Source organism: Simochromis diagramma, unplaced genomic scaffold, assembly GCF_900408965.1.
Source record: "Simochromis diagramma unplaced genomic scaffold, fSimDia1.1 OVJJ01000323.1, whole genome shotgun sequence".
In the NCBI taxonomy this organism is placed as follows: domain Eukaryota; kingdom Metazoa; phylum Chordata; class Actinopteri; order Cichliformes; family Cichlidae; genus Simochromis; species Simochromis diagramma.
The window spans coordinates 1-23,254 of record NW_024386770.1 but is presented as its reverse complement, the minus strand read 5'-3'; the positions used below and the strand labels follow the sequence as shown (position 1 = coordinate 23,254).

General features: G+C 41.3%; 2 protein-coding genes and 1 non-coding gene across 8 annotated transcripts; all 3 read right to left on the bottom strand.

Moving 5' to 3' along the window:
• Window positions 1-1,832: 1,832 nt before the first annotated feature.
• Window positions 1,833-9,086, bottom strand: LOC120737315. Its single transcript, XM_040037932.1, has 2 exons — window positions 8,925-9,086; window positions 1,833-5,475 (listed from the first exon to the last, which is right to left on the bottom strand). The coding sequence occupies exon 2, from the start codon at window positions 5,317-5,319 to the stop codon at window positions 2,647-2,649; it is 2,673 nt and encodes an 890-aa protein (XP_039893866.1). The 5' UTR covers window positions 5,320-5,475; window positions 8,925-9,086; the 3' UTR covers window positions 1,833-2,646.
• A 152-nt stretch (window positions 9,087-9,238) lies between these two features.
• On the bottom strand, window positions 9,239-9,311 carry trnav-aac. The gene has a single exon. It is a non-coding gene; the product is annotated as a tRNA-Val (tRNA).
• Window positions 9,312-12,261: 2,950 nt separating this feature from the next.
• On the bottom strand, window positions 12,262-17,545 carry LOC120737513 (complement C1q-like protein 3). 6 transcript variants are annotated; one of them, XM_040038300.1, is made up of 7 exons: window positions 17,301-17,543; window positions 17,065-17,130; window positions 16,153-16,215; window positions 14,582-14,656; window positions 12,864-12,995; window positions 12,686-12,760; window positions 12,262-12,586 (listed from the first exon to the last, which is right to left on the bottom strand). In XM_040038300.1, the coding sequence occupies exons 1-7, from the start codon at window positions 17,509-17,511 to the stop codon at window positions 12,483-12,485; spliced, it is 726 nt and encodes a 241-aa protein (XP_039894234.1). In that variant the 5' UTR covers window positions 17,512-17,543; the 3' UTR covers window positions 12,262-12,482. The 6 variants fall into 6 exon arrangements, with proteins under 6 accessions (XP_039894234.1, XP_039894207.1, XP_039894225.1 ...); XM_040038273.1 differs by having other exon boundaries at window positions 12,262-12,760; window positions 17,301-17,545; XM_040038291.1 differs by lacking the exon at window positions 14,582-14,656 and having other exon boundaries at window positions 12,262-12,760; window positions 17,301-17,544.
• Between the last annotated feature and the right edge of the window lie 5,709 nt (window positions 17,546-23,254).

Genomic DNA, 23,254 nt, shown 5'->3' with positions numbered 1-23,254 from the left:
TTCAGCTTAAAAATGAGACTTTTGTGAGCTTTTAATCCAGTGAGGTTTCAGTGGATTTGTTCAGGATTCAGAAAAATGTGTTTTTTCTCTGTGATGTCATCACAATAGAAAAAAAAATCAATGTGGGCAGAGAAATAAAACACTGAGCACGTGCAGCAGGCCAGGAGAAACCCAGACTCTGAATCCTCCTTAATGTGGATCCTTACTGCTTCTCCTCACGTCAGTATATATGTGTGTGTGTGTATCCTTTCTGTTTGATGTCACACAGAGAGGAAGCTCCTAATATGGTTATCTCAGGCACAGAAGCCCCACCCACTGGATCTTCAAGCGTTTCTTTTCAACAGTTCATGAAAAAGAAGTTGGTTTAACGGAGAAGCTAAACCACTTACTTAACAGAGGACGAATGAAATCAAGGCCCAGACTGACAGAAAGGATTATTCTGAACTGTGAATCAAGCAAAGCTACTCTGCTGGTGCCAGAAAGGAACACAACAGCTTCTCATCAAAGCGAGATGAATGGCTGTTGAGCTGAGCTGCTCTGTGGACGTTTTGGGCTACAAGATGGCGTCTCCTTTATCGAAAAATAAAAGCTGCAGACGGTTTCTGTTTAACGTGCACTCGGCTGAAATTCCAGTGAGAAAAAAACCTCTCCAATATAATCAAAATGTAAAACTTCATTTTCTGTGCAGTTAATCTAAGTGCATCGTTTTATATCAGTTGTCCTGTTGCAAATGTATAAACCTGGCCTTTGGCTCCATCTAGTGGACACTGAACAGAAACACTGCAGCTTCATCTCCTCTCCTTTGTTTATTAAATGTCCTGAAGGCTTTCAGAGGAACTGATGAGTGACACCTGTTTAATTTGAGACCAAAAGCATCCCAGCTGCAGCCTGCAGAGGATAAATGGGCCATGACAGAGTGCATGATGGGAAGCCCTGAAAAAGCCTGACTAAATATGGTGTAATGATCAACTTAAAAATTAATGTACCCATCATGTGAGGATATACTAATGAAATTTTACAAGTCAATTAGTCTCATTGGGTTATTTTTACACTTTGAATTGAATCACTTAAAATGCAAATTGACTCCATCAGTTCAAATCTGCAGGGTTGGTTATATAATCCACTGGAAGCCTGTAATTATTGTGACAGCACACTGCAAGCTGCATTAGTTTAGTTGAAGCACATTTGTGATTTATTACAAGTCCACACATGTTTGTGCAGGTTTCAACATTTTTAACAGGTGTTTTTAACACATTTACAATATTTAGTAAGGAATAAAAGATTTAACATCCTGGGCAGGAGCTGCAAGCTACAATCCTGCAGTCAGAACTTCAAGAGCACTCGATGTCCCATTAATGTGCATGTTGTGATCACTTTTATTTACCTGGGCCACGCATGTCACGTTTAATGTAAAAACTAAGTTTAAAAAAGTATCCACCAACTTTTTAAGGGCTGACCAGACTAACAAACCGATATTTTGCACACAGACAATTTCAAAAGCTAGAAAACACTGAATCTTTGAATAAATTTGGTTTGCCAATAAAAGTTAAAAATGATGACTTCTGATTTTCCTTCACATATAAAATAAACTAAATATGAACTGGAACATCTGTACCCCCTGCCAAAACATCTGGTCATGACTCGAAAGCTCAAAACTCATTTTCTTTTTTTCATGTAAATCAAGAAAATGAGTGACGTGAACATTAAACCACAGCAGTGAGCGCTGCTCTATGTATACTTTTACAATAACAGGATATTTCACCGACTTTTGATCTTTACTATTGAAATAAAGTCAAGAGACAAATAATAATGAACACTGACCAAATTTAAGGTGGAATGTTTTCTTTCACATTTTATTAAATGACAGAGGTGACATCACGAATCAGTCAAAACAATTAAATACCAATGCCAGCCGTGACCATTCATTCTGTCCTCTTTAACTCACGTCACTGATGGCTGAATTTCGACCGGTTTACATTAACGTGGATAGTCTACTTCGTCGTCTGTTACACTCCAGTCGTAACGCACCTAATGGTAAGCAAAAGAACTCTACTGTGAATAAAGCAGCACTGAACCAGTCGAGGAGGCCCAGCAGTAACACGTCGTTCACATTTTAGAACCTTTATCGTCTAAGACTGCAAAGACCCCACATCCTGAGACACAGCTGGATCTGCTGGGCACTAACATTAAACTCTGATTTCAAGAAATCAAGTTAGAGAATCTTTATTTTTCCTGCCCCTGTAAACACCTGCAGCACATCCTAAAAATTTATTTGGCCTTCCTGACTGAATTCAAATATGATCAAGTTTCAGTTTTTTAAATGCAAGTATTTCTTCTTCAAGTTAAAAGATATTTGCTACAAGTAATCCCAAGATGTCAACAGTTAAAAAAAGAAAAATGTGATTGTGAGAGCTGTTTTTTTGCCACTTTATAGACCAAAACAAAACTCGATCAAGCAGTCTCATCCTCTTTATGCCCACCAAAGTCAAGTTGGATTTTAGGCACATGCTGAACAGAAACAGGACCCCCATTTCTATATGAATGGTTAAGGTGAATTTAACTGATTTAACCTGGTAGATATAAAGCAGTTCAGTCGCAACTCTATCCTGAAAACTGACATTTGAAATACAAACAGCAGCTAGAACTTTATTCTATCTCGACTTCCATATCAACAGGCTTCAGTTTTCGGACAAACACAATGTCATCATTGTCATTATTAAGGTCCGGCTCGCCAAAGTCATCCTTCGGCTCCTCTTTAAAGACCACCTGGGAAGACTCAGGGAACTTGGGGGCCTCGAAAGGGAGCTCAAAAACTTTGGTCAGGTAATCCCCTTTTCTGCGTTTTTTGCCAGTCATGGCTAGGACCTGTGAGGCGATGGACCAGGCGAACTCCACCTTCCGGTGGCTCTGAGAGCTCAGATCGAAGTTGTACTCCAGAATCTCATACAGAGCAGGAACGTATCGGTTGTAATTTTGTTGCACATATTGGTGCAACTCAAACAAAACTCCTCTTGTCAGAACCTTCAAATCAAGTTTCGTTTTGGTTTCTGATTTGGAGCTGAGGTCGAGGTCCAGTCCGATCTCCTTGCAGTTCTGGTAGTCAAAGCGTTTGATAAATCCACCAAAGCCATCCAATTCCCCTTCTAGATCTGGGTCCCCATCTTCGGTTGGTGAGTGTGGAATCTCTTGCAAGTTGCCATTTAGCGGGACAATCATATTTAACCACCTGTTGATTTTCGGTGACATGTTTTGCTTTTTCATCAAGCTTTTCTGTGTTGTGTACCATCTCTGGATCTTCTGCGCGGCCTCAGTCTCACCACTTTGCAGATGAAGATCAAAATTGTGCTCAAGGATGTCATTAACAGTATTGCGGGCCTCACCACACAGCTCCTTTACAAAGCTGAAGATCTCAAGCACAGCGCCTGTTGTCAGGATGGTCAAATCAAGCTTCTGGTCTGACGGGCGTTCTACGGTTGACCAAAGATTTAGACCCAACTTTTTACAAAAAGGGTGTTCTTCTTTTTCAGCTTCTTCCCTCTTTGCTGAATCTGATGAATCTAACCCTTTCTGCCCTTGACTCTGGAGTTCCTGTTGAGTCTGAAAACTGCTGGTCACATCAACCATGTGGTATATCTCAGGGAGTTTGAAAGGCTTGCAGAGAAAATCCATATTCTGACTCTTCGGGTGGTTCACAAGATTTTTATGTTTTGCCATCATGTAAACTAAGAAATTGCGCTCATGTTGCTCATCTTGGAGCGTAAGAGTAAAGTTGTTTAAGAGAATTTCAAATAAAAAACTGCGTACACTCCTCGACAAAGCAGTTCCTAACTTGAAAACCTCCCACATTACCCAGTTGGTCAACAGTTGTAGATCTAAGCTCCGTTTTGGTGAACAAAAGTTGAAGTCTAATCCGATCTCTCTGCAGTGGGCGAACATATCATTGACTCGGCTTGACATCAGGATCTGTTGTGTGCGAGCGGCGCGCCTCAGCCACAGCCTCTGCTTTGGGGTTTCTGCACAGATTCCCTCAGAGAACAGACACCAGTACGATTCTTGACTTGCATCCTTTGTCTGTGTGGGTGACAAAGAAGATTTGTGGCCATAACTCAGAGGCTGCATTGGTGAGATGAAGACTTCTTCCTCTTCTGGCTTTACATCCTGCAGCACGTTCATTTCTACCTCTGTTCCTGACAAACAACTTTCAGGTTCCACATTTTCTGGCTCAGCTTCTGTTTCTGACTGCAATTCGGTCTCAAACTCAACAGGACACATGTATGACAAATCATCCTCCTTCATCTCCTCCATTTTGCTAGCCTGCTGCTTCCGTGTTTGTCTTTTATTGGTGGCCAGAATTTGTGCTTCCAGTTCTTGGTTATCTGCATCAGGTGTTTTTCGTTTTTTACCTTTATATTCCAATTTATTCTTCTCAGCCGGGATCTTAAAAAGTTCCTTTCTGAAAGTGTCTTTGTCCTCAGCTGTCAGACAGGTGTATTTTCTCTCTATCACCCTGTTTAGACACATTCGGAACTGAGGTTTATCAAAAGCATAACCAAAGTTGTGCTTGACCAGTTCATAAACTAGGTAAGTGTGTTTTCCACACAGCACTCGGGAAAAATCAAGCATCTCTATCATCACACCGTTGGTGAGCAGACTTGGGTCCAGTTTCTGTTTGGGGGCGTGACTTGGTCGAATAGCTAGGGTCACACCAAGTTGTGCACAGAAAGGGTTAGCGCCCAGTGTTTTTCTTAAACGGATTCCTCCTTGTTTTTTTACAGTGTATTTATTGCTAGCATCTCTGGTAGTTTCAGCTTCGTGGTTGTCTGAAGACTGACAGTTCTTGCTGGAGACAGTGAGCACTGAACTATCAGCAATTTTGTTCCATTTTGGACAGTATCGTCCTGACACGTCTTCTTTGGACCCGGCTAAAACACTTGGATTTGGCAACTGAAATGTTTCTTTCCATCTATTTGGCTTCATCTTTATTTGCTCCTTCAGGTGTTTAATTTTGTTGTGGACACGAACTGCATAGATGTAGCACAGACTGTCATTGTTTATGTCAAAGCCAAGGTCGAAGTTGAACTCCAGCATTTCGAACAGGAAATACTTCTCAGACCTGGTCACTGTTTTGGCAAACTGACAAATTTCCAGCATAACACTATTCGTCAGCAGGCTCTGATCCAACTTCTCCTTCCTTTCAAGTGCCGCATTGAACTCCAGACCAATATCAACCAATTCTGGGAAGGGGACTGCTCCTTTTTGATACCTAATGCCATGGGCAATGCGGCGCTCCCAGATGTAGCTCTCCTCAATGCCATCCATATTGACATTTAAAGCCCAAAGTCATTAGAAACTGCTAGATTATGTCAAAAACCCTGGTCCTTGCTCAGGCACCTGGCTAGATTCCTAGACAGCTTTCTTGTAGAGAAAACAAGATATTATCTGAAGGCATCATCTTCACTGCCACATCTTCTCAGTCTGTAAGTAAAGACAAAACAGTTTCAATTATTTAGGCTTAGAAAAATCTTAAAGCAACAGGATCTGATTTCATCAAAATCCATGTGATGTATGCATTAAAAAATATTGAGCACTTGTAAAACAGAGTTAAACCGTGCTTAATAAAAACAGAGTAACACAGACTTAAAATCTAAAAATACGTTTTTGGAGCTTCATTTAGCTGCTTCCGGCGCCCCCGTGTGTGGCAGCCTGCTACAGCAGCTCTGCTCATTCTGAGTTTCTTTCTTTCTCATCTTTTTTTTCCTCATAATTTTTATAACTAACATATTAGCAATTAGACTCTGCAATCATGTTCTACCGTTTAGACTTCCGCAGGCACAAACATCCTCCACTGCAACCACTGAACATCCAAGGTATGGACATTGAGGCTGTGGACAGCTACAGGTACCTTGGTGTTCATCTGAACAATAAACTGGACTGGACTCATAATTAGGATGCCCTTTACAGGAAAGGGCAAAGCAGGCTGTACCTGCTGTGGAGACTCAGGTCTTTTGGAGTGAAGGGCCCACTCCTGAAGACCTTCTATGACTCTGTGGTGGCCTCAGCTATTTTTGATGTTGTGGTCTGCTGGGGCGGCAGCATCTCTGCTGGGGACAGGAAGAGACTGAACAGGCTGATCAGAAGGGCCAGCTCTGTTCTAGGATGCCCTCTGGACCCAGTGGAGGTGGTGAGTGACAGGAGAATGGCGGCTAAGCTGTCATCCCTGATGGACAACATCTCCCACCCCACGCAGGAGACTCTGACAGCACTGAGCAGCTCCTTTGGTGGCTGCGGCACCCACGGTGTCCCCACTGCTGTCAGACTCCACAACAAAGACTTTTACAGCTGATCAAACACACAAACCCACACACGTGCAATAACACTAAGTGCAATACTCTTTTTCTAAAAACTTGTATTTTTACTCAGTTGTATATATCATTTGTATTCTATTTTTATCCTATTGTTAGGATTGAAACGAATCTTATTGGATTATTTTATTCTATTGTATTCTACTGTATAGTATTTAATTTTATTCTACTCTATTCTATACAGTTGTGTTCAGTATATTATTCGTATTGTATTCTAATTTTTGCAATTTAACTTTGCACTGTCCACTTTCTGCTGTGACAAAACAAATTTCCCACATGTGGGACTAATAAAGGTTATCTTATCTTAAACTACAGAAAGAATTTGAAAATTAGTTTAAAATATGCCACACCTAAGTGGTTTAAGTGCAAAGTCAAAATAAAATGCAGTCAAAGTATAAAGAAAAGAGTATAAAAAAGACATAAGAAAAGCTATACTTTTATCTATTCTCTATTCTTTTATCACTCTTATGTTCAGATATCCCATATGTGCATAACCTTCACTGCTGATAAGGAGTATTTTTTATATTTTCATATTACTATGTTTTATGTATTACGTGTATTTGTTTTATATCAGTTGAGACTTTGTGTGCATTGTCTATTATACAGGCAATGTGTGGACTGTACATTGAGCTAATTGTACTGTGCACACACTGTTTAAGGCCTGCGTAGCACAGATTGCCGCACTCTTTTCTTCCCGCTTTTGAAAGTGGAAAATATTCATTTTGTACACATCAGCACAAATCAGTAAAAAGAAAGACTGTCTGACAACGCAAGTCAATAGATTTAAGGTCATGAGGATTTTACATATTGACAGAGAGCACTGCAGTATCAGCAGATACCAGACACCAAAATACTGTGTGAATGTGTCACTAATGCAGCTTCAAGAAAAAGGTTGTGCGAGATAATGCACAGTGCAGAAATGATTAAAGCTCAACCTGCAATAACGTTTTACTTCAGCTGGTGAATATTTTACTGTGAGTAAAAATATTACTTTAGCTTACTGTTTTGTATTTTAAAGTATTTTAATGGAAAAAATAATTGATGTAAAAGATGTGTTCGGGGACTCAGTTTTATCTTTTAAACAGTAAAACACACATGAGTTGTGTTCACTTCAAATCCACAGTACACTGAGAAACTAATTTATTTTAAACTAGTGGCATGCAGTACTGCAAGATTTGGTAATGAGCCGATAGCAAGAAACTACAGGGCCAGGATCAATTATACTAATACTTGTTTTAATAATTAAGGGTGATTCATCATCAAATTGCCAGATCTGAATAAATTTTCATGACCATTAAGTGTTTTTGGGGGATTTTTCCTTTGGATTATGAATTAGTTAAAACCCAGGACATAAATTATAAAATGTTTAAGTCTGCAGCACATCTACTTTCACAGGTAACACAAAAGGGTAATTATATTCAATCAAACCTGAGCCATATTATATTTGGTGAATTTTCATTTGCACTAAATGTTTTTCTTCAGTGCTTCAGTTAGATGACTGCTCTGTGCTGCAGCGGTACTTAAACAGACAGTCAGGTTGCCTCTTTGATGAAACCGCAGAAACTAAAGTATCAGTCGCATTAGGCTCATATCGATCAATATCAATACAATGATAGGTTTCAATATCATCGATATTTGGATCGATCCGCCCACTAATATTTTAAGCGTTCAAAGTCCAGCACATGGACTCATGGCTCATCTTTCTTAGCTTCTCCTATTTATTCTCTGAAGTAGTTATCATCACTGTGGGTGTAACATAATTGTGGCCATAAGCGTGCTGTGAAGGCGCTGTTTGCACATTTAAGAAAATGTGCAAATAAGACAAGTTTGTTGTCCTTTTGTTGTTCTGTCACGACTGTGAGTGTGGCTCATATTTTTAAGAAGCAAATAAAGATTTCATACAAGCAAAACCCCTCAGTTTTTATTGACATCTAATAACAACAGTAACATGCATTAACAGTATTCTTAAGTATACTTACTTTTACCTTTAAAAAAACATTGAAATGATTGTTACAATGGCATTAATGCTCATTAAGAAAAAAGGGTCAAAGTGCATTATGGTTCCCTAATTGTTTGCAGATTTTCTTGCATATGCATCATTTTAAGAAATTGCTAAAATATGACAATTTTCGTATGAATATGGGATTTTCCTAGTCTAATTTTTAAAATGAACGAACAGATTTAATCTTGAATTCTTCATTGAATTGTTTTCTCCAATATTTATCCTCCCTGGCGTCAAATTAAACTTTTACTCCACCTGGAATGGCTGCATTACTCTTTGCAGCAATAGCCTGCAGTTCTGCACCAAACCAGCGGATTTCAGGTATTTGAAAATCTTAGATTCTTCGCTTATTGTTGCGCATGTCATGGGGACAGGGGTGAACGGTTAGCTTCACAGATTTATGTTAAAAGCGAACTCCCCGAGTTTCCTGTTGAGTTTATGGAGCTGCAGAAACACCAACATCGGCATCCGCGCTAACGTTAGCTTAGGACTGCAAAGCTAACTGTGGGTTGTCTCGGCGGGTGGACGGAAGCTCCGAGGGCAGAAATACAAGCACTTACCTACAGCTGAAGCAGAAAACGAACACATCGGTGGTTGGTGAGAGTTAGAAAGTCTGTGGCTGCATAGTGTTTTTTAAAGCACGTACTGCAACACGGCGCTAAACAACAGCTGCAGCAACACATGCGTGCTTCCTGAGTACGGGTCGCGTTCAGGGACACATGTCGGACAATTCAGTTTTCACACAGTCAGTTTATATTTGTTTCACTTGTTACCCACAACGCACCAAAACCACACGACTGCATGGCATATGGTTTGGTTACTTAAAGAAGACAAATTAATGAAAAAAATAAAGTGAAATAAGATAAATAAATGATGTTTCCGCCCGGTTTCGAACCGGGGACCTTTCGCGTGTTAGGCGAACGTGATAACCACTACACTACGGAAACCGTGTGGCGGCTGAAGTCACCTGAGCATACTTTTTAAAAGCTTGTATGCGGTCTACCGGTGTCAGGTCGGTTGCACGAGTGTTTACTTCTCGCCAGCAGCCCCCAACCTTTTTTGCGGCATGGACCGGTTTAATATCCGACAATATTTTCACCGACCATTAAGGTGTCACATACAACAAAATAAAATGATACGACCACGACAGTGGTATTTTGTAAATATAATAATAAACGCGAATTCACTATGTAATTGTGTAACTTTATCAGCAGGGTCCTCCTGAAATACGCCAACAACAATGAGAGTAACATCCTCCTCTCTGCCCCTTAAGGGTCTCTGGTCGCCATGGTAACACGTAAATATCAATCAATCAATCAATCGATCGATCAGACCTTTATTTGTCACATGCAAGTTTGCACCTGCAGTGGAATTGGACAACCAACCATACATACATAGCACAGACAGGTCGGAGACAGGTAGTAATTTGGAAGAACATTGAAATGTACAATACAATGGGCAAATGGAGGAGGGAAAAAGAGACCTCTACTCATACTGGGCTCCTTGTGGGAGGTCAGCATGAGAACAGAAAACAAAAAAACTCCTCTGCACAGAGAGCACATCACAACCCCATGAAGCACATGACAAGCAACTGGATGGGTAAGGGGGTGAGAAGTGAGCTGATTACACACAGCCATCTTGCCATGCGCTACTAATCCAGCGCTGGGCCTAGACCTGCCGTCTGACCCCGGCCTTGGAAGCCTTCGAAGGCTTTTGGAGTCCAGGATGGGGGTGCGTAAGATGGCGGCAAAGAGTCTAAATGAGTGGTCCGAAGTGAAGGATAAGCTCTGCATAATGTAACAAATGGCTCTCGGAGGAGGCGTATGCCCTTTTTCTCCTCCTCCTCTCCCTTAGCTTCCCTGCTTAGCCTCTTGTGTCCTTGTCCAGTCTCGTGTTCTTTGTATTACTTTCCCTGGAACACGCTCTCACAGTCTGTTTCTAAAACCTAAAGAGAATTATGGATTTGATCAACTGGTCTCTGAATGCTATTGACACCCTTTTCTCAATGAGAAGTCTGGGCTCGGGAGAGCCCGAGTGTCCTGGAGGGACTTTCCCTGCCGGATACACGATGGACGGGTGGCAGAAATGGAGGTTCGTGTGCCTGGCGGGACTGTCGATCGAGGACGCTGAAGATATCTACCTATTCGGAACCATGGTAACAGGGTGCTCACACACACAAACTACACCCTTTTTGGCTCCTACCTCAAAGCACACTGTGCGCTGTTGATCTTACGTGCTGCACAATAATGTTTAATATTTAGTATTTACTGTTATATTCCCATAGATCATCGTGATGTTGTTTATTATGTTGCTCTCTTTTTCTTCTGCTTGTTTTCTTTTTTCATTCTCAACAGGTGAAATTAAAAAAGTATCTACTGTTATCTATTGTTAGCTAGTTTATTGTGATGGTGTTGTTTTTATTATGTTGCTCTTTGTTGTTTGTTTTCTCTTTTGGTTTTTTATCTCCATACAGATGATCCAGGTGTTTTGTTTGCTTTTCTTTTTTTTCTTCCCCCCTTTCTCACCGTCTCTTCTCTCCTCTATTTTTCTTTCTCTCCCTCTCTTTCTTTCATTCTTTCTCCCTGTCCTATCCCCCAGGCATGTCTGTCCCGTCTTTAAAAAACGAAAATAAAATAAATACATAATTATAATAAAGGTCAATCAAATGGACCAATATGGCCATGATGATCCACTTGGTAAAGTAAATCCACTTGGCATCTTTCGTGGCCTTCAGACAACAATGGCTAAAGGTCCAAACGGGACAGGCAAAAAAAAAAAAGGAATACTTTGAGGACCTCCCTATTTCCACTGACACGTCTTCCATAGAGGAAGGCTTTTCTTTCAATGTCTAGCTAGCCAAGTGGTGCAAGGCTTTCACTTGGGTAGTATCTCATCTCTGAAATCAACAGAATGGTTGGTGATAAAGACATTATACAGATCCATTGTGGTGAAGAAAGAACTGAGTGAATAAGCAAAGGTCTCAATTAACTGGTCGATCTACATCCCTACCCTCACCTATGGTCACGAGCTGTGGATAGTGATCAAACACATGTAAAGAAATCAACAGCATTAGTTCAATGATGCTTTTATTTTGAAAGTAAAGAATAGAAAGAAATAACCCCGAGTAAGTTTGCAGTCAGTTATCTGTGTCTGGATTCATCCATCCACTCATCCTTTTCAGGGTCGCTGGAGCCTATCCCAGCTGTCATAGGGCAAAAGGCGGGGTACACCCTGGACAGGTCGCCAGTCTGTCGCAGGGCTAACACACAGGGACAGACAACCATTCGCACTCACACCTAGTGGCAATTTGGATTATCAAATTAACCTATCCCCACAAGCTGCATGTCTTTGGATAGTGGGAGAAAGCCGGAGTACCCAGAGAGAACCCACACAAACACAGGGAGAATATGCAAACTCCACAAACAAAGACCCCGGCCTGATGGTGGAATTGAACTCAGGACCTTCTTGCTGTGCGGCAACAGTGCTAACCACCGTGCCACCGTGCTGCGGTGTCTGGATTCAGATGAAAAATAAGGAAACATTCCTCCACAGCACTGACACACCTTTTTATATCAAACTAAATCAGCTGTTTACATTTTTATCATGATAGTCAGATTAAGTTTAACATCTGTTAAGAGTTTAAGAAAAACACCTGCATGATTATCAAAGAAGAGAAAAAAGAGGAACTGTTGGATTTTGCTCAACTTAACAGGAAAGACTCCAGTTAAAAGCAAACATATGGGCCAGCAGTCACCAAAATAACAAACTGACCAACACAGGACAGTGGAGCCAATAAAAAACGATGCAGTTTACCAACTTATAGAAAATAGTCATGACCTAATGGAGGAGCAGCACTTTGTGAAGAGCCGACTCAAAGAAAGGACAAAGAGAAGAGAATCACTGAACATTTAACTGGATTTATTTGAATCAAAGATAACAAGAAGAAGTAAATTATCTGAGTCAGTAGAAACAAATAAACACAAAACTAGAACCCAACCAGAAAGAGAGAGAGAGCAAGAAACTGATTATGGCAAATGATTTACTTCCTGTTTATCTAATGGCTAAGCTCCGCCCACACAGGTTAGTCCAAACAGGAATTGTTGGAGCTGTCACACCTCTCACATGGTGAAAATCAGATGACCACTGAAGGTGGTTTGATGGTTTTCATTGTCATATGTCCTTGAACCAGCCCAGAGACGTACAGTCACCTGATCTCCAACCTCTAGAAGCAGTGAGGCTCCATTAGAGGCGCTTGGCCACCCAGATGATTGACTTTCATATGCAAGAAAAATGATCTCTTCATTCCTGAATAGATAAGCACCTGTATGTGTGCTGTCACGTCCTAGTACTTTCCAGTCAAAGTGGTAGGCTCCTCTCACTGGTGCAGTGAAAATACCTGTGGGGCATTTGTTTTTGTTAAATGGAAAATCAGCTGTTAGAACATCTGGAACATCAGCCTGACATCAACATAGCTGAGAAGTGACATTCAGTGTTATTACCTGTGTTTTTGTTGTAGGCATTTCCAATGTTTGTGACAACATGTTTGAAGACCAGAGTAGTGTGGTCATTAAAGGGTCCAGTATCTCCTTCACCTTGATCCAGCAGAGAGGCTGAGAAAGCCACCTGTGTGACTGAGAGAGAGAGAAAATTCATTTTAAACTTCCTGTTTTAGAGTTAGACTCTTCCCAAAAAAGTGACCATGGCAAAAACTTTACAGCTGAAAGCGTTTCACTGTCACAGAAGAAATCAAACTCTGTCAAACTGAAATTTGATTGAATCTATTTTTGAGGATCCCAAACTCGTCCTTTAGATCAGACAGGAAGGTATTTTGTAGCTTCTGCCAAGACAACAAACTGTGTTACTCAGTGTTTTAGTTGCATCTTGGTTTGTGCTTCAGACAAACATGAACTCAGTTTAATGTCATTCAGTAAATTAGATGCAGCAATGAACTTAATGTGTGTTCTGAAGCTTAAAGAGTGCTTTCACTTTGATGACCTGCACAGAGTGGGGATACACCTGTAAACAACACCTCTGTTAATCACAGATAACAATCACAAAAATCCTCTACTCGCTCTCCTGCTCCCACATTATTAGAACTACAAACATGGCTGCAGTTTTTATTTATTGCAATATCTGAGAGTCAATATTTTACGGTTTGGACTGGCTGTAGTTTCAAATACTAATTTCTGGCTTGAACTGTGGTGCCGTGCAAACGTGGAGTTTTAGGCTTAAAATTAGAAACTGGTTGAAGGACTTACAGGCAGACAAACAAAAATCATCCATTCAAAACATTCTGACATCCTGTTGCCGGTTTCACGCTCATCAGTATTTGACTACTCAATCACTTGGAGTAAATCAGCAGTACTGACTCTAAATTGTAATTCATATATTGTAATTTTAAATTGCTATTGGGAAGAGTTGTCACCATTAAAATTATGATTCTGCTTAAAAGAAACTACACCGATACCTAATAAACCCTCTCTTAAAATCATCACTGGTAGGTCTAAAAACATGACGGTGGTCTACAACTACCAAATTTGTATCACTACTTCTGATCCAATAGATTAAAAATTGATTAAACCAAGCTTATTAGACAGCTCTTGGCTGGACCTGGAACAAATTTCTAATCTGCCTTTCATATACTCCAGTATCATGACTTAGTTATCTTAATTAATTCCCATCAGGCTGGGAATTCTTAAAAATAAGAATTCCAAGTCTTCACTTATCCCATGTAAATGAACACCCATTAGGAACAATCCAGGTCATAAAAAGAAGATATGAAATTTTCGAGTCATGAGTAACGTGTCATAGTCTAGAACAGGCCTGCCCAATCCCAGTCCTCGAGAGCTACTATCCTGCAGCTTTTAGATGCATCTCTACTCCAACACAGCTGAATCAAATGGTTTGATCTCTTCAGCATGCCATCATGTTTGGCAAAGCCCTGATAACAAGCCATTCATTTGATTCAGGTGTGTGGGAACAAGGATGCATCTAAAAGCTGCAGGACGGTAGCTCTTGAGGACCGGGATTGGGCACCCCTGGTCTAGAACATCTTATGCGAAACTGAAACTTGAATTAAAATATGGAATCAGCAAAAGTAATTTTCTTGAATATCAGCAACTGAAAGCCTTCATGTGAAAAATGTGAAATGTGTCTGAAAATGTGTCAAATATAGAGATATTTCAGCATTTCTATATTTCAGATTTCGACACAGTACCATGTTGCTGCTGCTTCATCTGGTTGGCCTCAGTCCTCTGGTTCTGCAGTTCAGTCTTCAACTTTCCTGCTTGTTCTGAGAAAAATGTAAAATTGTCCTTGAGCACAAACTAAAGACATTTAAACACAGTGACACCACTTTATGGACAGATTATAAAGTGATGAGCCAAATGTGAGTCAATTATCTGCACCTAACATTTCTACAGAGCAGAGCCCACACCTCCAGCAGAGCTTCAACAGCATCCCGAGGGAGAATGGCAACATTGAGTCAGAATGGACCATGTTCTGCGCCATCATTGCTAAAGCCATGGCCCTGAGCTGTGGTCGCAAGGTGGTTGGTGCCTGTCGTGGTGGCAACCCCCGAACCAAATGGTGGACACCGAGGGTGAGGGGATAGCCACCAGGCAGAAGGAAGAGTCCTATCGGGCTTGGTGAGCCTGTAGGACTTTGGAGACAGCCGATAGATACCCACAGGCCAAGCGGAACATAGCTTGGGCAGTGGCTGACGCAAAAACTTGAGTGCTGGAGGAGTTTGGAGAGGCCATGGAAAAAGACTTTTTGATTGCCTCAAAGAGATTCTGGCAAACCATTAGGCGAATCATGAGGGGAAAGCCGTGCTCTACCTGCACTGTGTATAAGGCAGGTGGAGCACTGCTCACTTCGATTGAAAATATTGTTGGGCAGTGGAAGAAACACTTAAAGGACCTCCTTAATCACACTGGCATGTCTTTTGAGGAGGAAATATAGTCTGGGGATGAGAGGAACTATTCGTCTATCTCCGGAAGTGAGGTCACTGAGGCAGTTAAACAACTCCTTGGTGGCAGAGCCCCTGGGGTTGGATGAGGTCTGCCCTAAGTTCCTGAAGGCTCTGGATGTTGTAGGGCTGTCTTGGTTGACACGCCTCTACAATGTTGTGTGGAGATCAGGGGCAGTACTTCTGGATTGGCAGATTGGGCTTGTGGTTCCCATCTTTAAGAAGGGGACTGGAGGGTGGGATTCAACTATAGGGGCATCACAAAGTCCATGCCAGGGTGCTGGAAAGGAGAGACTGTCTGTTAGCTGAATCTCAGATACAGGAGGAACAATGCAGTTTTTGACCTGGTCATGGAACACTGGACCAGCTCTTTATCCTTTCAAGGATACCTGAGGATGCATGGGAGTTTGCCCAACCAGTCTACATGTATTTTGTGGACTTGGAGAAGGCGTTTGACCTTGTCCCTCGGGGTGTGCTTTGGGAGGTGCTTCAGGAATATGGGGTTATCTGGCTATTGCTACAGGCCATTTGATCCTTGTAAGACCATTGCTTGGTCCACTTAGCTGGCAATAAGTCGGACTTGTTCCCAGTGGGTGATGGATGCCGTCAGGGCTGTCCTTTGTCACCGATTCTGTTTATAACTTTTTTTGTACAGAATCTCTAGGCATAGCCAAGTGTCCTGCCCCAAGTGGAGTAGGAACTTGCCCCTTTAAGTATCTTTGGGTCTTGTTCACGAGTGACGGGAGAAAGGAAGGGAGATCGACAGACAGATTGTTGCTGCACCTGCAGTGGATGGATGGATGGCTTTCATACAGTACCTTCTGACAGCTGCTTCAGCTGGTTGATCTCAGTTTTCTGACTCTCCAGCTTTGCTTCTAGTTCTGAGAAAATACCATAGAAATAAAAAGAAAAATCTCACTGACAGCACACAGTAATTCACAGGTTTTTATCTATAAGTAGGAAAGTAACTGTGGCTCTCATTCTGTTCATGCTACACTGAGCAGTGGCCTCCTCCACGTCCCCACATCCTCCACCTCCACCTCATCTTTATCCACAGTCTGTGAACTCTGGCTGACCACTCTGTGTTTTCTGAATGTATGTAAAAGATGGCCACTAAAGCTTACCCCAGATCACTGGAAGAGTGATTTGGGTTACATTCTGCCATGTCCCGTGTGTCATTTTCCTGTCTACTCTCCACTGTTCCTCCCCCGATAATGACTAAAAATGCCTGAGGAAAAAAAACAAGATTTGAAGGCTAATCTTTTGGTCATATGTATATCCAGAACTCACATATACTTTTGGAGATATTCTCAGCTGCAACATTAAAAAAAATACCACCTTGTTGGAATATTGATATTACACAGCTATGTCTTCATCCATGAAGAGTTTAAACATTCTGGATGTCTAACAAGGAAAAAGAGCAACTTATATCTGCAGGTAGAGATATAACACAGACTTTAAATGATGGTTAGAACTGTTGTGTCAGCAGAAACTGGTGTTTAAGTAAATGTTGAATTATTTGGTTTGGAAGAGTTTGCCATGAAGAGGAGCTGTGAGCTGTTTCATTATAAACACATTACAGTCAGTTCCTGATGTTGAGATGAAAAAAAAAAGGTTTTTTCCTGGTATAAAATAATAGGATATTTTGAAATAAACATTTTTTATAGGATTTTCTGTATGAAAAGACATAATAAAATAAATCATACTCAATGATGGTTTCCACACAGTACCTTTTGACTGCAGCTTCAGCTGGTCGATCTCAGTCTGTTGCTCTATAGCTCCTTGGTTTGAAAGAACTGCAAAATAAATTTGTTTCCCTGTACCATGAGTTTCTATGAAGACTACTTTAATATTTCTACAACAAAATATTCAGTCTCATAAGAAAACACATAACCATGAATGTTGGTCATTCCTCTTTCTGATCTTCTGGATATTTCTGAAGTCACATTGATGTATGAAACTGTACCTTGATTCTCTGTCTGTAGGACAGTGATCCGCTCATTCTGCACAGCCAATGAGGCGGTCAGCTCTCTCAGCGCAGCGTGGAAGTCCTGTGGACAGGACTGGTGGCCTGCAGTCTCAGTCTGATCTGCTGACACAGAGCAGACCAGAAGCAAAAGTGGGAGAAACATGATGATCTTCATTCTGTTAACAGAAACCTGCTGTATAACTGTCATCTGTTAATCTGAGAGTTTTATAACGAGGGGAAAAGAGGCGTGGATGAGGAGCTTACTGCCCCACATGTCCCCTCATCCTCCACCTCACACACTGCAGAGCCACAAGACCACGCCTCCTACAGGTGCTGTTGGTGAATGATTGAAGAAGCAGACTGCATGAATAAGCAATCAGGGTCATGTAAACAGAGCAGAAATGAAGAGATATCGTCCCAAAAGTTTGATTCTGTTCATCAGTTCCCAACACTCCTTCACAAACAAAGACCATCCAAGCATTTTCTGTAATCCTAAAACTGGACTTTGTATGTAAATAAATGTAACATTTTTTTTCATTGAATGTTGGCTTGATCATGTCAGCTGTGACTTCACAGAGCAAAAGAGAGGAAACCTTTGTTTGTCAAGCTTGTTGAACAAAGTACAATTCGATAATGCTCAAAACCTCCAACACACTGACATCAGCTTCTCTATGATTACTGGAAATCAACAGATATATTTAATTTTCTTTGTAAATAACTGCTCATTGCAAAGCCTCTGTCCAGTAAGTGGGCGTCACAAACTGTGGGCAAGGAAAACCCACAAAATAAACTCTTGCTTTTTCCCAACAGACCTATTGACTTGTCACAGTAGTGAAAGTACAGGTGGAACTAATGTCACTTCAAAACCAACCACACAAGTGCCAGTGTGTTAGAATATCTCCACCAGACCCAATTCAATTTCATAATTTTATTCAATTTTAATCATATGACCCCCTATGAGCAAGCACTTTGGCGACAGTGGGAAGGAAAAACTCCCTTTCAACAGGAAGAAACCTCCGGCAGAACCAGGCTCAGGGAGGGGCGGGGCCATCTGCTGCGACCGGTTGGAGTGAGAGAAGGAAGACAGGATAAAGACATGCTGTGGAAGAGAGACAGAGGTTAATAACAGATATGATTCAATGCAGAGAGGTCTATTAACTCACAGTGAGTGAGAAAGGTGACTGGAAAAGAAAAACTCAATGCATCATGGGAATCCCCGGCAGCCTACATCTATTGCAGCATAACTAAGGGAGGATTCAGGGTCACCTGGTCCAGCCCTAACTATATGCTTTCGCAAAAAGGAAAGTTTGAAGCCTAATCTTAAAAGTAGAGATAGTGTATGTCTCCTGAATCCAAACTGGAAGCTGGTTCCACAGAAGAGGGGCCTGAAAACTGAAGGCTCTGCCTCCCATTCTACTTTTAAATACTCTAGGAACAACAAGTAGGCCTGCAGAGCGAGAGCGAAGTGCTCTAATAGGGTGATATGGTACTACAAGGTCATTAAGATAAGATGGGGCCTGATTATTTAAGACCTTGTATGTGAGGAGCAGGATTTTGAATACTGGATTTCACAGGGAGACGATGAAGGGAAGCCGATACAAGAGAAATCTTTCTCTTTGTAGTCCCTGTCAGTACTCCTGCGGCAGCATTTTGGATTGACTGAAGGCTTTTCAAGGAGTTTTTAGGACTTCCTGATAATAATGAATTACAGTCGTCCAGCAATAGGAATAATAGGAAGTAATAGGAAGACACTAATGGTGTCCACCATTTGGTTCGGGGGTTACCACACCGACAGGCACCAACCACCTTGCGGCTGCAGCTCAGTGCAGCAGCATTGCCAATGGAGGTGCTGAACATGGTCCACAGTCTCCCTTGGAATGCAGTTAAAGCCCTGCTGGAGGTGTGTGATGAAGATCTCACAGACTGGGACCTCTGCTAGGCATTCCCAGCACACCCTTACTGTACGTTTAGGTGTGTTACACACCGGCCTGGGGGACTGGAGTGCAACACAAGCAAAATAATAAAAAGAAGTAAATCACACAGCCACAGCTTTACAATGACTAGTCGTTTTATTAACTTGACAGGTAGCGAGCGTCAAGGTGGGCATGGCCAAAACAACAAACAAAACACACTGGAAATGAATCAGAACTAACTTACGTACAGGGAGTGCAGAATTATTAGGCAAGTTGTATTTTTGAGGAATAATGTTATTATTGAACAACAACCATGTTCTCAATGAACCCAAAAAACTCATTAATATCAAAGCTGAATGTTTTTGGAAGTAGTTTTTAGTTTGTTTTTAGTTTTAGCTATTTTAGGGGGATATCTGTGTGTGCAGGTGACTATTACTGTGCATAATTATTAGGCAACTTAACAAAAAACAAATATATACCCATTTCAATTATTTATTTTTACCAGTGAAACCAATATAACATCTCCACATTCACAAATATACATTTCTAACATTCAAAAACAAAACAGAAACAAATCAGTGACCAATATAGCCACCTTTCTTTGCAAGGACACTCAAAAGCCTGCCATCCATGGATTCTGTCAGTGTTTTGATCTGCTCACCATCAACATTGCGTGCAGCAGCAACCACAGCCTCCCAGACACTGTTCAGAGAGGTGTACTGTTTTCCCTCCTTGTAAATCTCACATTTGATGATGGACCACAGGTTCTCAATGGGGTTCAGATCAGGTGAACAAGGAGGCCATGTCATTAGTTTTTCTTCTTTTATACCCTTTCTTGCCAGCCACGCTGTGGAGTACTTGGACACGTGTGATGGAGCATTGTCCTGCATGAAAATCATGTTTTTCTTGAAGGATGCAGACTTCTTCCTGTACCACTGCTTGAAGAAGGTGTCTTCCAGAAACTGGCAGTAGGACTGGGAGTTGAGCTTGACTCCATCCTCAACCCGAAAAGGCCCCACAAGCTCATCTTTGATGATACCAGCCCAAACCAGTACTCCACCTCCACCTTGCTGGCGTCTGAGTGGGACTGGAGCTCTCTGCCCTTTACCAATCCAGCCACGGGCCCATCCATCTGGCCCATCAAGACTCACTCTCATTTCATCAGTCCATAAAACCTTAGGAAGACCAGTCTTGAGATATTTCTTGGCCCAGTCTTGACGTTTCAGCTTGTGTGTCTTGTTCAGTGGTGGTCGTCTTTCAGCCTTTCTTACCTTGGCCATGTCTCTGAGTATTGCACACCTTGTGCTTTTGGGCACTCCAGTGATGTTGCAGCTCTGAAATATGGCCAAACTGGTGGCAAGTGGCATCTTGGCAGCTGCACGCTTGACTTTTCTCAGTTCATGGGCAGTTATTTTGCGCCTTGGTTTTTCCACACGCTTCTTGTGACCCTGTTGACTATTTTGAATGAAACGCTTGATTGTTCGATGATCACGCTTCAGAAGCTTTGCAATTTTGAGACTGCTGCATCCCTCTGCAAGATATCTCACTATTTTTGACTTTTCTGAGCCTGTCAAGTCCTCCTTTTGACCCATTTTGCCAAAGGAAAGGACGTTGCCTAATAATTATGCACACCTGATATAGGGTGTTGATGTCATTAGACCACACCCCTTCTCATTACAGAGATGCACATCACCTAATATGCTTAATTGGTAGTAGGCTTTCGAGCCTATACAGCTTGGAGTAAGACAACATGCATGAAGAGGACGATGTGGACAAAATACTCATTTGCCTAATAATTCTGCACTCCCTGTATAGTGAGTCAACCCCAAAAGAAAATACAAACCTCTAACCTGTCTCCCTACCAGAAACGAGGAGAAAAAGTTGTAAAAGAAACGGCTTCCCACCACTACAGCTACCATGTCCAGATACTGACTCTCTAAACTGTTTTTACTGCAGCCTAGCTCTGTCACACGCCATGAAGGGCCCCAAACGCGCAGCTCACTGGAAACAGGAAGTAGTAGGAGAGGCTGCCGGTAGTGATGTGACGTTCTGTATCGAGGCTTCGAAGCTTGTGTCGAGTAATTGAGGGGGCGTTTCCGCGATGCGCGTATCGAGGCTTGCTTCATTTATGGGAGGAGCTGAAAATGATGACGTCCGAAGCCTCGCTGCCGGCTGTACCACGTGACTGGTTCATGAAGTGGTTCGAACTTTGCCGCGAGCTATGACAGCGATATAAACCCTCAGACTTCATTCAAAAATGTGGGTGTTTGATGGAGAGTTGTTAGTGACAGTTTGGAGACAGTTTGGAGGTTTATGAGAGTGAGGAGAGAAAGCCAGGAGAAAAGGAGCCGCTAAGAAGAGGAGGATGTCCTCCCTGTGGGAACATTTTGATTTCATTCCTCCCAACAAGGTATGGAAATTTCTACAGAAGATGTATTTTCATAATACTGATGGTGCAAAACAATTTATGTTAAGCTGTCTTTACTTTTGTACAAGGTGAAGTGTTTGCTATGTGCCAGGGAGCTGGGATATAACAACAACACCTCATCCATGCTTAGGCACTACAGAGCTTTGCATGAGAATAAGGGGAACACCGATTATGGAGCAAGACCAGGTGAGCCATCAAATGCCATGATAATAGCATGCAGTAATGTTACTAAATGATATAACAATATTATACAGCTGTTATAAGTTACGTGTGTGATATTTATATTTGTGCTTTGTCTTTATTGTCTTTCCTCAGGAGAACAATCTCAAATAGATGAAGAGGCCATTTAGCATTGTGGAGGACAAAGGATTTAAAAGATTTTTTAAACCACATTATAGTATTTGCAGTGTAACAGCAGTCAAAAACCTACCAAGTTTATTTAACAGTGAAACACGTCAATGGAAGACGCAATTTTTTTTAAGGAGCAGGTTCGTTAATGATTTACCGTGTTACTGTACAACAGCAGATAAACTTTCACCATCTCTCGTTGTGTAAATGAAATCGCAACGTGCCTATTACCTTTAAGATACACCTGAAAATTTCTGTTGGTTTACTCTTATTTCAAACAACGTTTCTTGTAGATCTGTGTAGAGCTGACTCAGATGGACTGGATTTCCTGCTTTAGCAATCCCATCAAACAAACGCTGGAATGTTTTCTTCAGCCTAGATTTAAGTTTGCTATTACAAACTGTGCAGAAGTAGAAGTAGAAAAAATAGTGTTTTAAAAACAAGCACAGGGTAACTGTATTTGTACTCTTGCTTAAAAGAAAGAGTGTTTTATGTATGTTAGTCCATCTCTTGAGATATTAGTAAATGTTCAATTTATGCAGCAGCTTAAATCTTCAGATCAATAGTCTTACTGAAATCGATAGATATTAAATATATTGTAATATGTGTCTCTAGCACAGACGCGATCACTGCTGTAGTACATCATCTCTCTCACTTGGAGAACAAAGACTCCTGCGTCAGGATGCTCTTTGCTGGCTATAGTTCATTGTCATTCCCCACAAACTCACCTATAAACCATCAGGTTTATAGCTAGGATTCAACCAACAACACAGCACAATAACGCTGGCAATTAAAGTAGTGAACAACATTGTGCTACTCTTTTTCATGACTTGAGGAAGGTTTTTGTCACAGCTGATCATGACATTTTGGTAAACAGACTAAACCTATTGTTATTTCTATAAATGCTGTAACTTAATGTCAGCTTGAACACAGTGTCCATGTTGCTGGGTCGTCTCCTCTTTTCTCACAGTATTAAATGCAAAGAAATCCAACTTCATTTTATTCTCAAGTTGTTATCAACGTTTCTTAAGATTAAAACCATTTAAGGGACTGAAATTGAAAACGTCACATCTAATAGGTATCTAGGTATCATTGTAGATCAGAATTTTTTGTCATTTGAAACTCATACTGAAAACTTTTTACACAGTCACGTGAGTAAATTCTTTCAAAGTGAACCCAAAACACTGACTAATCAGTAAATAGGGAAAAAAGAGCCTTTGTGTAAAATTGTCAAACATTGGCAAAATGATTTAGATAAGCTC